The following is a 16,463-nucleotide window of genomic DNA, read 5'->3' as shown; positions in this document are numbered from 1 at the left end:
TATACTGGTAAACTTCTTCCTCTCACTGAGGCTGAACTCATCACAGGGGTGAACAGGGCTCACTCTTGGCAGGCCCTGTACCCAATCCTGACCCTTCATAGTGCCCTCTTCCAACTCCTTGTCAATAAACCATGGATGATCTGGCAGTAAGATCATTTCAATTAACTTCAGTTGCCTTTAATTCCATTAATACCAGTTCAACAAAACTTTAAACAGGCCTAGTAAGTACAAAATACTGCGCTGAATGCTGGGCATATAAAGATAGCTATCCCACAAACCTTGCTCTCAGTAAACCTAACTCAAGTTTACACAGTGTTTCAAGGTTTGCGAAGCACCTTCCTCACAAGAATCCCGTGAGGTGGGCAGTAGGATAGCAACTTGAATTGATGATCCTTGATTTCGCTGATATTGGGAACTTCCAGAAAAGTAAACTCCCTTTTAATACTGAAGGTAGCTATCTCTTCTTCAATGTATGGTCTTAGAGAGTTGCCCGGAACACAGAAATTCAATGAAAAGTTAAGTGAGGGGTTACATTGCCCAGGGTCACATAGTATATATCAGAAGTGGTACCTGAACTCCTATCTCCTTGGCTCTGAACCCAGCTATCTGCTATGTGGCACTGTCTCTCAATAAGATAGGTAGTACAGATATTATTACCTCCACTTTGTAGGTAAAGAAACTGAGGCTCAGAGATACCAAGAGAATTGCCAACAATTGAGCAGTTAGGAAGTAGCAGGGCCAAGATTCGAACCCATGCTTCCTGATTCTGTCTCTGGCACTATATCACTGACTCCCGCTATCTTTAGGTTCTCTCAATAAATGCAATGATACAAGGCAGGGTAAATTAAATACTTAAGAGAGGAAAAGGTCACTTTCTACTGGAGGGTCACTCAGAGAAGGCTTCTTGGAGGAAGTGGCCCCTGAGCTAGCCTTGAAGGAAGAAAGGGACTTCAATAGGAGGATATTGGTTTGGGGAGTCTATCTTACAGATGGAGAAAAGAGCAAAGAAAAGTATGAAGACAGGAGAGGGATGTTTGAGAAGAGGAGATGAAGTCTCTTTCAGTTTAGCTGGAAGGATGTGATATTATTACAGAAAAGTGAGGGGAGAAAAAAGGATTTGGAAATTTGAGGGTGATTTCAGTTTTAAACATGATGAACTTGAGGAACTGGTGGGACATCGAGTGGAAATATTTAGCAAGGGAGAGGTCAGCCCTTTAGCAGCAGCTGTCAGGATTACTGCTTCAAAGCAGTGGGCTGCAACAGCAGCTGGGATGGACCTCAGGGAAGGAACACTGTTTTTCTCTGGGGGCAGGCTTCCACTCTGTAGAAGGGAATTGACTGTCTCCAGAAACAGCTGTGAACACCCACTCTATCTCTTAATAGTGGGATGTGGACTCTGAAGAAATTCAGTGGACTTGTTCAATCAACTAGAATTGTTTCCAGATACCCACCTATAGAAGTGTAGGCAAACTGGACCATAGTGGCATTTTTGGTCTTGTGGCAGATAAGATTGAGTTAATAATTGCCTGGCCTCCAAAAACATGAGGATGACTCAATGTTTAATCAATGCAAGGCATTCCTGCAGATGTTTGTGTGTGTGTGTGTGTGTGTGTGTGTGTGTGTGTGTGTGTGTGTGTATGTATGTATGTATGTATGTGGCAATTAGGGTTAAGTGACTTGCCCAGGGTCACACAGCTAGTAATTGTTAAGTATCTGAGGTCAGATTTGAACTCAGGTCCTCCTGAATCCAGGGTTAGTGCTCTATCCACTGTGCCACCTAGCTGCCCCTCCTGCAGGTTTTCTAAGTCATATTTATTTAACACAGACCAAACCCACAAGATGCTCCATATCTAGGATAAGTAAATATCTCCATTGGACTATAAACCATTAGCATTAGGTAAAGTTGCAAAGATGCAAATTTAGGTTGAATGTAGGGAATATTTTCTTCATAATCAGCTTTCTTGGAGTGGAATAGGCCACCTATTGAGGTGATGGTTCCCTTCTTCAAGAAGAGGCTGTATGAGGGGCAGCTAGGTGGTGCAGTGGATAAAGCACCGGCCCTGGAGTCAGGAGTACCTGAGTTCAAATCCAGCCTCAGACACTTAACACTTAGTAGCTGTGTGACCCTGGGCAAGTCACTTAACCCCAATTGCCTCACTTAAAAAAAAATGAAGAGGCTGGATGAGCAAAAGTTGGATATGCTGTAGTGGGAATTTTTTTTTTTTAGAGGGGAGGGGTTAGTATGGGTTGCAGTTGATGGTTATTACAGGCCTTTTCAATTCCAACATTCAGTGAGCTCACAAGTCCTGGGTCTAAACTTATGCAGGAATCTACTTAAATGCATAGCTTTGTATAGAGAAGACTTATTTACTCCTCCTAGTGATGATTTGGCTTAGATAGAAATGACTCAGATCCTACTCATTCTCAACTAGCAGTGTATCTAGAATATCTACGTTCTATTATTTTTCTTCCATACCAGTGCTTAATATTCTCTTTCATTGCCCTGACTCTCTCCCTCCTTCATTTGACTTAATCAATCAACAAGTATTTAAGTGCCTACTATGTGTCAGGCACTGTGCTAGCTAGGCACTGGGGATACAAATACAGCGAATGAAACTACCTATCTGAAAGGAGTTTATCAACATATTAATGGAGGAAATAAACACACACATGGATACATAGAGAATAAATACAAAGTAGTTAAATCTGAGGTAGTTTGAAAAGGGAGGACACTAGGAGTTGAGACAAGCAAAGGTCTCATGTAGAAGTTGATCCTTGAGCTTTATCTTGAAGGAAGAGAGGGATTGTGTGAGGTAGAGGTGAAGAGGAAGTACGATACAGGGACCCTCCAGTACACAGCTACAGAGAGAGGAGATGGAATGTTATATACAAGGAACAGAGAGAAGGCCAAAAAGACCGTGGGAAGGGAAATCATGTCCATTACTGGAAAGCTAGGTTGCGGCTAGGTTGTGAAAAACTGAAGCATTTATAAATGATTAAAATATATTTATATATTTATAAATGATTAAATATATTTAATCTTAGAGGCAATAGGGAACCACTGTAGTTCATTGAGTAAGGAAGTAACATTGTCAGATCTGCATTTAAGGGAAACCACCTTGGGAGCATTGTGTAGGATGCACCTTGAAGATATTGCAGGTTCTGGTCCAGACCACCACAATAAAATTAATATCATATCACAATAAAGTGAGTCATATGAGGTTTTTGGTTTCCCAGTGCATATAAAAGTTATGTTTATACTATATTGTAGTTTATTAAGTGCACAATAATATTATGTTCCTTTCATTTTTTCTTTTAATCAAGTTTTCTTGTACAAAATTACAAATATGGTAATACTTTGAATAATCATACATGTAAAAAAAAAAACCCACCTAACTCATTATCTTTCCTCCAAAGCCTCCTTCAAACTTCCAACTTCTGTTGAGGATTTCACCATCAAGTTTCTACTATTCCCCCTTTCCAACTTATCTTCCACTCAACTATCAAATTGATATAGTATTATATCTTTTTTTTTTTGGTGAGGCAATTGGGGTTAAGTGACTTGCCCAGGGTCACACAGCTAGTAAGTGTCAAGTGTCTGAGGCCGAATTTGAACTCAGGTCCTCCTGACTCCAGGGCCGGTGTTCTACCCACTGTGCCACCTAGCTGCACCTATAGTATTATATCTAAAAAACCAATATATATAACTTAATTAAAATACTTTATTGATAAAAAATGCTAACCATTATCAGAGCCTTCAGTGGATCATTATCTTTTTGCTAGTAGAGGGTCTTGCTTCAATGTTGATGGCTGCTGACTGATCGCAGTGGTGGTTGCTGAACGTTAGGGTGGCTGTGGCAATTTCTTAAAATAAGATAACAATGTAGTTTTCCTCATAGATGGACTCTTCCTTTTACTTTAACACTTAGAGACAATTTTAGGGTTATTAGTTGACCTAATTTCAATATTTTTGCGTCTCAAGGAATAGGGAGGCCCAAGGAGAGGGAGAGAGATGGGGAAATGGCTGGTCATCAGAGCAGTCAAACACATTATTGAGTTCATTTATATGGGTGTGGTTCATGGCTTTCCAAAACAATAATAATAATAACACCAAAGATTGCTGATCACAGATCACTGTAACAGATACAGTAATAATGAAAAAGTTTGAAATATTGTGAGAATTACCAAAATGTGACACAGAGACACAATGTAAGCAGATGCTGTTGGAAAATGGCACTGATAGACTTTATTGATGCAGGATTGACATAAATCTTGTGGTATGACTCTACTCACGTGGGGAACAATTTGAAGCAGGGAGGCCAATGAAGAGGCTGTTGCAATAATCTTCTAGCCAACAGTCTCAGTCTCTCAGCTACCATAAAGCCCACACCAACTAAAGAAATCCATCCTTGGATCTAAAGTTTTCATGAGGCTATGGTGTGGTCTTAGCCACTGGTTTCTCTCTGTGATGCTAAAGTTCTGGAACCACTAAGTATTCTACCTAAGCATTAATTGTGGGCTTCTGGGAAATTCTTAGACTACAATCTGGTCTGAAGTAGAATTAGTAGCAGGATGTCTGTCCACTAAGTGTGGAAGCAGTGTCTAGTGAGATCTGACACCTGCAGGTTTGACTAAGAAAGCACTATGAACTCCTTATTTTTTTATTGTCTATTTCTACTATTTCCAGTAGTTCATTAAGTGGACCCAATTCAGACACTACTCTCCACACAGAAGCGGGGCATTTCTCCCTATTACAAGCAGATTACCACCACTTGTCCATGCCCATTGGAGACTGAGAAGCATCTTCTATTCAGTACCAACAATTTCATGAGATCTTTTATACTAGACAAAGATGGAAGAGTTGTGGGGGTATTTGCTACCCATGTCAATCCCCTGCCCCCCCCCCAAATCCTTTAAGTTTGAACAGAACCACATGATTGTGCCATGGAACTGGTTCTTATTTCAACCAGCTAGTTAAATTCACTGACCAGATGGGGAGTTCAATCAGTTAAAAATATTTTATTTTATTTTTTTGGTGAGGCAATTGATGTTAAGTGACTTGCCCAGGGTCACACAGCTACTAAGTGTCAAGTGTCTAAGGCTGAATTTGAACTCAGGACCTCCTGAATCCAGGGCCAGTGCTCTATGCACTGCGCCACCTAGCTGCCCCCAATCAGTTAAATTTAATAAATGTCTTTTAATCACTTACTACGTACGTGCAAAATGAAGAGGAAGCATGGCACTGTGGATGAAGGGCTGGCCTTGGAGCCAAGAAGAGGGGGGAGATCTGGCCATGGCTATAACTGAGGCAGCTCTGTCAGCTCATTGATAATTTGATGTCATTTTACCCTTTGATCTTACTCTGTTTATCTTCCTTTGTTGACCCATGACTTCACTCTTAGACCTGTTAAGGGCTAAAATTCTAGCTAAACTGTCTAAAATATCTAATGAGTGGTCGCCAATAAATTATAAGCTTTAGCAAGAGTTAGACTTTTAAGCATTTATTAAGGAGAATAAGAGTTTGGTAAAGAGAGAAGAAAAGGCCTAGATTCCTATCTATTAAAGGGAGAGCACATTTCTCGCTCCGCTCTCCACCAGAGTCCCAAGGAAAGAGAGTCAGACCGAATGCCAGTCTCTTCTTTCCTCCTCCCACTAGCCAGTGTCACTTTCTGATGCCAAAGAAAAGACTCCTGGTCTTGCCCTCAAAGACCTTCGCTTCATGGGCAGAACTCTTCTACAGTAAGTCTCCAGCAGGTGGCGTCATTCCAATTGTTACAGACCTGAATGAGTCTAAATACTTTAGCTTAAGTTTTCCTCTGATTCCCTTAAATAGTCTTTCTGCTAGTTAGACTTCTAGGGACACCAGGAATTTTGACACACATGGATCCTTATTGGTTAAACTTGCATTTCTACTTTGTTGCTGACGCTGTCAGGGTACCACCCCTAGTCAAACACATCCTGAGGACCTTCCTCTGGGCCAACCCAGGATAGGTCCTGCCACTCATTAGTTATATAATTATTCTACCTCAGTTAGCCTTGCTATGCCTCAGTTGTTTTAAGTTTAAAATGAACATATTTGTACTTTACTTTCACAAGTGATAGTGTCCTTAGGGAGTAAGAGGTAAGCAACTTGTTTTTGTTTTTTATTTTTTATGTTTATCAGTTTTTTTGTTTTGCATCACCATCATTTCCCAACATTTCCTTCTTTCCCATCCAGAGACCTTTATCTTCTGGATAAATAGTAAAATAATATAAAATAACATAATAAAAAGGAAGAGGAAAAAAGCAGTTCAGTAAAACTAACCAATATATCAATCCAATCTGAACACCCTATATATAATATTGTATATTCCCTGACTAATGCAAAGAAGAGACATAGGTACATCTGCATATCTCTTCTTTGGGGCCAAACTTGGTCATTAGAATTAATGCAGTGTTTGGTCTTGATTTTGTTGTTCTAGGAAAAAAGTTTGTCAAAACAGAGTGATAAAATGATAGCTACATTTGGACTTCAGTATAATACTGTCTTCAGGGGGCTCATTGACATATAATGAGGCTCTTTTGGTTCTTTATTCACTGAACCCCATTGGATGGTACCAAGACAAGAAGGTAGACCGAGCCCTGTTCTTTAGTGAATCATTGTGCTGCTAATTCCATTTGATAGTATCTTGATGAATTTCAGGGCACTGGCCATTTATTTATTTGGTTCTTATTTCAGAATATTAACCCTGGTTACTTAACTCCAGTAATAATCTAGCACTTGGTTTGTGGCTATAAAATTAGAAAAACTCTGCAGAGGAATATATTAAGTCATCTTGATATCGATGGACTATAACACTCTTTTGGACTTAACATGAAAATGCAGGTAGACTGTCTGTAATTAAAACTGCAGTGCTTTAGTTCCCTCTGGAAAAGAAGGTGAAGTATACAGACTCTAACAGCAGATGTCCTCAGAGTCTACATAGTACATCAGATTTGCTTTAAAAAAAAAAAGGCTACAGGGAAACCAGAGTATTAACACCATTGATTGAAATAGAAGTTAACTATGCACTGGATTTATTGTTTGCATAGAGTAGAAACCTCATAACTTCTTTAGATCTTGTTATATAATTTCTTGCAATCTATTCTTGATTCTGTGACATCCTTTTGGATGAACATATTTATTTTCATAGTAAATTTAGATAGATTTTAGATAGAGATAGAAATATAGCATTAGCATTATTTGAAGAAATATTGGTTTGGAGATAGCTTTCTATTAAACTGACCTGCTGATGCATACTTAATAGAGTAATTTTTTTTTTTTTTTGCTTTTCTTTTTGGCAGCTGTTGAAAGGAACAATTTAATGAGACTTTCTCAAACCATACCGTTTACCCCGATACAACTCTTTGGTAAGTTGCAAATCTATCATCATTTTGTGACGTGTGAACTCAACATAGTAATGGACCAAATCTAGCAAGAAGCCATTTTGGACTGGTTTCCTTGTGGGTTGGGTTGCCATTTAATCAGATGAATAGCTTGATAGCAAAAACAAAAACAAAAAATACCCCAACAACAAAAACCCCCAAACCAAACAAATAAACAAAAACTCTTGTTAACTTGTCAGACCAGGCATCTCTGGTCTAGCTGGGAGAGCTTGTGTCTTAGATTCATAGTGAGTAACCAGCGGTTGGGATGGGATGCAGTCATTCTGCACCTGGCACTCCATGATTCAAGCCTGGAAGTAAGTCGGAAAGAAAAGAACAAACCAACCATGCTTAATAAACACAGAGAAAAGTGATCAATGTCAACATGGTGAAAGCCGTCAGAACTGTGAGAGAAATGCTGGGTGTATTGTTTTTTATTTGTTTGTTTTCTTTCATGCCCACTAATTGCTCTTAGCTCAGAAAAGAAATGTTGGTTTTTAAAGGCCGGTATACAAGAGGAAAACAAGCCCTCATTAGGCAAGGCTACTGAGGCTTTGCTAGTAGAAGGCACAGAGAGATTAACAAGGTAGGAAGGGTTGTTACTTGGATATTCCTCTGGATTCAAGATTTTATAAATTTGGGCACTCCCTTCAATTGTGCAGAGCAAATCATCCATGCTTTATCCTTTTGTGTACTTCTTGTCCATGTCCTCCATTAAGGGGCAGTCATACTAATGGAAAGCCTTCATCTGGTTCTTTGAATATTTCAAGCTGGAACACTCGGTCTCTCCATTAGGTCTCACACAAGCTGCCCTCCCCTTTTTTGTTGCCATGCACATCTTTGAAGATGTCTTTTACTCCACTGATTTTGCATAAGACACCATTAGGAATATGCTGCAGACTATTTATGTCCACTGTCCTCAAACTTCATTAATTCTGTCGGTAAAATCGACTGTTTGCATGGAGCTAAAACTCTTGTTGCTGTCCTTTAACAGTTAACATATGCTTGCTCCCTTTTTGGCCTTAAAATGGTGTTTGCTGATAAGTGATAGTGCCTTAACTTCTCTAGGCATATGTCTTCAGAAACATGTGGAGGCATCCTTTTTTTTTTTTTATTTTTTATTTTTTTATTTTTTTAATTTTTTATTTATTTATTTTTTTTGAGATATTTTATTTTTTTCCGTTACATGTAAAGATAGTTCTCAACTTTTGTTTATACATGCTTTACAATTTCAGATTTTTCTCCCTCCCTCCCTCCCCCTCCCTCCCCCCCTCCCCTAGACAGCAGGTAATCTGATATAGGTTATATCTATATATATCTATACATATACATATAGATATATATATACACACACATATATATACACATAATAACATTAATCCTATTTCTGCATTAATCCTGTTGCAAGAGAAAGAATCAGAGCAGTGATGCAAAACCTCAAAATAGAAAAAAAAAAACAACAGCACCCAAAACAAAAGAAATAATATGGTTCAATCAGCATCTATACTCCACAGTTCTTTCTTTCTTTTTTTTTCTTGGATTTGGAGATCCTCTTCTATCATGAGTTCCCTGGAACTCTTCTGTACCATTGCATTGGTGAGAAGAATATAGTCCATCACAGTAGGTCAACACTCAATGTTGATGATACTGTGTACAATGTTCTTCTGGTTCTGTGGAGGCATCCTTTTAAGTTCTCTGATTATTTATCATTAAACATTGATTGAACATGGTATACTTAGATTTGAATACTTGAAGGGACCTTGATTTTTTTCAGTATGGATACTTGATGAAAATCTCAACTCATTTTTATATATATATATATATATATATATATATATATATATATATATATATATTTTTTTTTTTTTTTGTGGGGCAATGGGGGTTAAGTGACTTGCCCAGGGTTACACAGCTAGTAAGTGTCAAGTGTCTGAGGCCAGATTTGAACTCAGATACTCCTGAATCCAGAGCTGGTGCTTTATCCACTGCGCCACCTAGCCGCCCCTCAACTCATTTCAAGCTTAGGAAAATAGCCTTTCTGAAATGCTGTGGCTGATAATATTCAGCACCTGGTGGCCAGCTTTATTCTTATGATCCAGGATAACTTTGTAAGATGGTCTTCTTATTAATGTCAACCAAGGCATAAAGCATGGAGACTAAGTTCTAGTTCACACTAGCAGTGTGAATTCAGAGTCAGAGAGGGGCGATTGAATTTGTATAAACACTCATGCCCACTATATTTTTGCTCCTACCTCCTTCTTTAATTACTTTCCCTCTCTTGCCCAAACTACTAACCCAGGCCTGAACATGGTTTGAGTGTCAGCTCTCATTAAGAGATCATTTTTTCCTCATTTATTTTATTTAAAATTAGGTTTTAATTGATACCTTAAAATACTTTTATTTACCCCTTTATCCTTTTTTTTACCCTTGTCTCCCAGGGAGTCATTCCTTGTAATAAAAATAAAATAAAAAAAAAGAAAAGGAGAGAAAAAAGCAAAACCAATCAGCACATCAAGCTGATGTTATATATAGTGTTTTAGACTTGTAAACCCTCAGTTTTGCAAAGGAACAAGTGGACATGTCTTTTCCTATCTCTTTTTTTTGGGGGGGGAATGTTTGGTCATTATAATTTCTCAACATTAAGTACTGACTTTTGTTGTTGTTATTTCCTTTTACATTGCTACAATCATTACATTTATTGTTTTTCGGGGCTCTGCTTGCTTCAGTTCACATCAATTTATATGTATTTCCTGATTTTTCTTAGTATTATTTATCATTTTCTTATAGCAGTGGTGTCAAATTTAAATAGAAATAGGAGCATGCATAAGAATCCCTGTGGGCTGCATATTAATTTATAAAAGCACATATTAACATTATCTATGTTTTATTTTAATTTCTTTGATGAAATATTTCCCAGTAGCATTTTTTTTTTTAGTGAGGCAATTGGGGTTAAGTGGCTTGCCCAGGGTCACACAGCTAGTAAGTGTCAAGTGTCTGAGGCTGGATTTGAACTCAGGTACTCTTGACTCCAGGGCTGGTGCTCTATCCACTGTGCCACCTAGCTGCCCCCCAGTAGCATTTTAATCTAGTTCAGATCGGCATTTGGAAGTGTTGTGGGCCATGGGCTATGTGTTTGACACTTCTGCTTTACAGCACCATAATATTTCATTACATTCAAATATCTCCATTTAATTAGTCATTCTCTGGTTGATGGGCCTCTAACAATCAAGAACGAAAATTTAAAGAAGTACTGACATTTTGAAAGCAGAATTTTCCAGATGGAAAGTGTTACACTAAAGTTCTGAGTATCTACACTGTATATCAGTTTTTTCCTTTTTAATTTTAATTTTATTTCTTCAATTAATAAAAACATCTTTGACACCCCCTCCCCTTGCCACTGAAAACAAAGAAAAACCAAAATTCTGGTAACAAATATGCATGGTTAAACAAAACAAACTCCTGCTTTGGCCATGTCCAAAAATCGTGTCTCAATCTGCACTCTGAGTCCGTCACCTTTCTGTTGTGGGGTCTCAGGGAACATGCATCATCCTTGGTCCTCTGAAATTATAGTCAGTCACCAATCAGAATTCTTAGGTCTTTCAGAGTTGCTTGTTTTTATAATATTGTTATGATATAAATTACTGTTCTGGTTACTTTATTCTATATCTGTCCAAAGAAGTCTTCCCAGGTTTTTCATCTCTTTTTTTTTCCTTTTAACAGTACAATATTCATATATCAGGTTCTTTTTCCAGTGCATTTTTAAAGTCTATTAAGTAAAAGAAGCATAGTGGATATAGAGCTAACCTTAAAGGCAGGAAGACCTGGGTTAAAATAATTTCTTTCTCTGATACATATTGTGTTACCCTGGGCAAGCCATTTAACCTCTAAGTGTTCTTAGGCAATTCTTTAAGACCATAAGTTTCAGAGAAGGTGATGACTTGCATTGGCTTTTGCTCATCAGAGAGCTCGCTATACCAATGAAATCATGGCTCCCTTTCCTCTATTAAGTGAGCATTACTTCTTCTTCTTCTTTTATTTTTAGTGTGGCAATGGGGGTTAAGTGACTTGGCCAGGGTCACACAGCCAGTAAGTGTCAAGTGTCTGAGGCCGGATTTGAACTCAGGAACTCCTGAATCCAGGGCCGGTGCTTTATCCATTGAGCCACCTGGCCTCCCGCATTACTTCTTTAAGACAAAAACAAGCATACATCAAAACAGCTTTAACATTTTCAGTCAAACACCAGCACCATCTAGACATATATGACATGTCTTACTGGCTCATGATATTGATTTTAACGGGAATCATTGGAGTCCAGAGTTGAGAAGGAAGAGACACAAGCTTTTCCAGTATGATTAGAAAGAAAGATGGGCTGGTCTCATGTTCAGAAGCCACTAGGTGACACAGTGTATAGAGCTCTGTGCTTGCAGTCAGGAAGACCTGAGTTATAATTTTGTCTCGGGCCCTAGCTATGTGACCCTGGGCAAATCACTTAACTTCTATTTGCTTTAGTTTTCTCATCTGCAAAATGGGGGTAATAATAACACCTACCTCCCAGGGTTGTTGTGAGGATCAAATAAGATAATAACTGTGAAGCATTTTATAAACCATAAAGCACCATAAACTTTAGTTTACTGCTATTGCTACTGCTGCTGCTGCTGAATAACTGGTGGCCAGCCCACGTGCTCCATTGTTATCCATATAGTATCCTGAGAAAACTCTGGGAACATTGGGTGTGACCTCATTGTGGCAGATTTTAAAAGAATATGGACAACAGGCAAACATGAATTGAAGGTATATTCCTGGAAGTAGTACTCACATCGATGAGATCAGAGATCCATTGGCATATTGGGGTCTCGGAGAGCTCCATTTTTCCTAGTCTTGTCCTTGGCTGACAGTCAGTGTAGTATGAGGTTCAAATCCTTCCTTTGGTGCTTTTTCCAGTGGCATTGGACAAGTCTTTGAGCCTCTTTTTTTTCCCTTACCTGTAAAATAAGTAGGTTTAACTAGTTGGCCTTTAAAGATCCTTCTTGCTTTTAGATCTCTGACTTCATTACCCTGTGCTAATGGATTTCTTGTTTGGCCAATACTCCGAGGCTTTCTGGCTTGGTTGAATGGATCAGGGTTTGCATTCTTCTGGTAGAATTTTCAAGAAGCCAGGGTCACTTCCATGAACTGAAGCACATTTGAAGAGGATGTGAGTGGAGGAACAGTTCTTTGAACAAACATGGGGAGTATAGGTTTCATTCCCTTTAAAGTCAAGGAATAGTATCATAAGGTACAACAAAATTGAACAGATGTCATTTGCACTATTTGTTATTGCTTTTAGGAGATACTCAACTCTAACAATAGGCTATCCCAAACCAATTTGATTTTCTCCATATTCAGTTAATCTGAGATTAGATTAATTGAAATTTTCTTTTACCAGTCAAGTAGGGGAAGTTTGAGATTCTGATTTCACAGGTAAAAATGAGAATAAAAATGTTTTCAAAGAGTCACTCTTATTATAAATTATTCAGGAATGCTTAGCTTCCAACAATGTTTTCTTTCTTTCTTTCTTTCTTTCTTTCTTTCTTTCTTTCTTTCTTTCTTTCTTTCTTTCTTTCTTTCTTTCTTTCTTTCTTTCTTTCTTTCTTTCTTTCTATTTTATTTATTTATTTGCTGGGCAATGTGACTTGCCCAGGGTCACACAGCTAGTAAGTGTGTCTGAGGTCAGATTTGAACTCAGGTCCTTCTGAATCCAGGGCCAGGGCTTTATCTACTACTCCACCTAGCTGCCCTCTTTCTTTCTTTCTTTCTTTCTTTCTTTCTTTCTTTCTTTCTTTCTTTCTTTCTTTCTTTCTTTCTTTCTTTCTTTCTTTCTTTCTTTCTTTCTTTCTTTCTTTCTTTCTTTCTTTCTTCCTTCCTTCCTTCCTTCCTTCCTTCCTTCCTTCCTTCCTTCCTTCCTTCCTTCCTTCCTTCCTTCCTTCCTTCCTTCCTTTATTATCTTCATCATCATCATCTTCTTCTTCTTCTTTGGTCATATTAGACTTTACTTCTTACTCATTTTTTTTTAAGTGAGGCAACTGGGATTAAGTGACTTGCCCAGGGTCACACAGCTAGTATGTGTTAAGTTCCTGAGGCTGGATTTGAACTCAGGTACTACTGACTCCAGGGCTGGTGCTGTATCCACTGCACCACCTAGCTGCCTCCTTACTCATTTTTGTTTGAAAATATCACTGGGCCCTATTGTCACATGCCATTTTCTTTGATGAAAGGTATGTCAAGTACACCATTTCTTCATGTTTTGATTCTTTCTAAATGTATAATAAGAATATATCTATTGTACCACACTGCTGAATCAGTGCTGATAGGACAAGCATTTGAATTGTTTCTCTAGTTGTAATGATATATTACTCTGAGCCCAGGTCCCTAATGATCTTTGTATCTTCTGCAGAGACAACTGGCTGGCTTCAGTTAAGATTGTGGTTGTTGCCTGTTGAAGTTATTTTCTGTAAAGGTGTTTTTTGTTTGTTTGTTTTCAGTTAACAAGCATTTATTTCCTTTCCCTCTCATCTCCTCCCATCCCTTTAAGAAAGAAGAAAGAAATAAAACTTTGTAATAAATATTATAATCTAGTAAAACTAATTCCCATATTGGTCATGTCCAAAAATGTTTTTCTCGTTTTGTATATTGAGTCCATCACCTCTCTGGCAGGAGTTGAGGAATATATTTTACCATCATCCCTCTGGAATTGTGTTTGGTCTCTGTAAAGTTGTGAATCCTTAACTTTGACCTTATAAGTATTGTATTCTAACCAAAATGACCATAGATTATCTTGGAAGGGTTTCATTTTTTATTTTGAAAGAGATGAATTTATTTTAGTTACTTTAATGTTTTTCTTTTTGCCTCGTCATGCTATAGATAAGACATTTGACTTTGGAAAACAGTCTTACTTTATCCCCTGGTACCTTTGTCCATTTTGTTGTTGTTATTGTTGTTGTTTTTACCAAGGACTCTTTTTGTTTGTTTTTTGTTTTGCGGCAATGAGGGTTAAGTGACTTGCCTAGGGTCACACAGGTAGTGTCAAGTGTCTGAGGCTGGATTTGAACTCAAGTCCTCCTTAATCCAAGGCCAATGCTTTATCTACTGTGCCACTTAGCTGCCCCACCAAGAACTCTTTTGAATGAGAAATGACAAGGCTAAGGACCTTTTCTAAAGATAGTATTCCTTAAGTAAAACTTCTGTTAAGTTATAATTATTTTGGGGTAGATTTGATATTCAGTAATCTTTTACTATCATTGGGTTGATTGTGTCCTTATAAAATCTAGTAATGCTGGACAAATTTCTTGATGTTTCCCTCCATACCTTCTTCTTCCTCCTAATGCCTGCCACCCCTTTTTTAAGCTGGAGAAGAAGTAACCATCTACAAGCTAGAAGAGAGCTCTCCTTTGAATCTTGATAAAAGCATGTCCTCCTGGTCCCAGCGTGGAACAGCTGCAATGATCCAGGTCTTATCCCGGGAGGAAATGGATGGAGGACTCCGGAAAGCCATGAAAGTAGTCAGCACATGGTCTGAAGATGATGTAATCAAGCCAGGGCAGGTCTTCATTGTCAAGTCCTTTCTTCCTGAGGTGGTGCAGACTTGGCACAAGATATTCCGAGAAGACACTGTACTGCATCTCTGCCTCAGGGTAAGTTTGGGTTTTGAGAGGAGGTGTGGTATAGTGGAAAGAGCCCTGGCTCTGGAATCTGCTGACCTGAGCTCAAACCTTGCCACTGCCACTTATTACTGGAATGATCTTGGACAAATCACTCAACCTCTCTTTTTTCCTCAGTTTCCTTATCTATAAAATGACAAGGTTTGATGAGATGGTCTCTAAGGTCCTTTCAAAGTTTAAATCTGTGATCCTATACTAGATGTGCACAGGTTGGAGGATAGAGTGGTAGACCTTTCCTGAACTACTGTTATCATTTCTCTTTCTTTCTTTTTTTTTTGTGGGGCAATGAAGGTTAAGTGACTTGCCCAGGGTCACACAGCTAGTAAGTGTCAAGTGTCTGAGGCTGGATTTGAACTCAGGTCCTCCTGAATCTTGGGCTTGTAACGATTGGAATGACTTACTGTAGAAAAGCTCCGCCATGAAGTGAAGGTCTTTGAGGGCAAGACCAGGAGTCTTTTCTTTGGCGTCAGGAAGTGACGTCTGCTTGTGGGAGGAAGAAGGGAGGAGCCTGGTGCTCTGACTGGGACTCTTTCCTGAGGACGCTGGTGGAGAAGGGAGCGAGAAATGTGCTTTCTCTTTAATAGATAGATGAATGTAGGCCTTTCTCTCTCTCTTTACCAAATTCTTATTCTCCTTAATAAATGCTTAAAAGCCTAACTCTTGCTAAAGCTTCTAATTTATTGGCAACCACTCATTAGATATTTTAGACAGTTTAGCTAGAATTTTAGCCCTTAACAGGCTGGTGCTTTATTCACTGCACCACCTAGCTGCCCCTATCATATCTATTTAAAAGGGTGGCCTGCTTGAATTTCTTCATTGAGAAGTTAAAAAAACACACAAAACTTCTGGTTCATTGAAAGTAAACATTTAAGGGAAGCCCCCTGAATAAATATGTTATAATTGATATTTAACAAATATCAACTTAGTGTTCTAATTAATATATTTAAGATTGAGTGTTATTCAGCAGGAAGCTATTTCTCTTTTTTAGCATTCCTCCCAAACTAGTCTTTATAAATTTATCCTGTTTTTTTTAAAATTTTTAATATTTTAAAAAATTTATCCTTTTTTTAGGAGATCCAACAACAAAGAGCTGCTCAAAAGCTGATCTATACCTTCAACCAAGTGAAACCACATACTATACCTTATACACCAAGGTGAGAAAACCTTGTTACCTCTACAGTTAGATCTGTCAGGCCAAACAGAATTTGCTCTGTCTTGTACCTATTTTATGCAACCCAATAGTATTTATCAACAGAAGTACTTAGATTTCTGGGTAAATGTCCCACCATCCCATATTTTCAAGTTTTTTCCTAGTTTAGAAAGAACATGTATTTCCCTCCAATATAAGGAAGCATAGTATAA

General features: G+C 38.3%; 1 protein-coding gene across 1 annotated transcript in view; it reads left to right on the top strand.

Moving 5' to 3' along the window:
• The window catches only part of TRPM6 (transient receptor potential cation channel subfamily M member 6), a 253,994-nt gene that overhangs the window by 217,864 nt on the left and 19,667 nt on the right, over positions 1–16,463 (top strand). Inside the window, exons 33-35 of the mRNA XM_043976597.1 lie at positions 7,324–7,389; positions 14,788–15,074; positions 16,173–16,255. Of these exons, the coding sequence (XP_043832532.1) occupies positions 7,324–7,389; positions 14,788–15,074; positions 16,173–16,255 (436 nt within the window). The remainder of the gene's footprint in view (positions 1–7,323; positions 7,390–14,787; positions 15,075–16,172; positions 16,256–16,463) is intronic.

Source organism: Dromiciops gliroides, chromosome 1, assembly GCF_019393635.1.
Source record: "Dromiciops gliroides isolate mDroGli1 chromosome 1, mDroGli1.pri, whole genome shotgun sequence".
Taxonomy (NCBI): Eukaryota; Metazoa; Chordata; class Mammalia; order Microbiotheria; family Microbiotheriidae; genus Dromiciops; species Dromiciops gliroides.
Note: the sequence above shows the minus strand (reverse complement) of the source record. Positions and strands in the feature narration are given on the sequence as shown.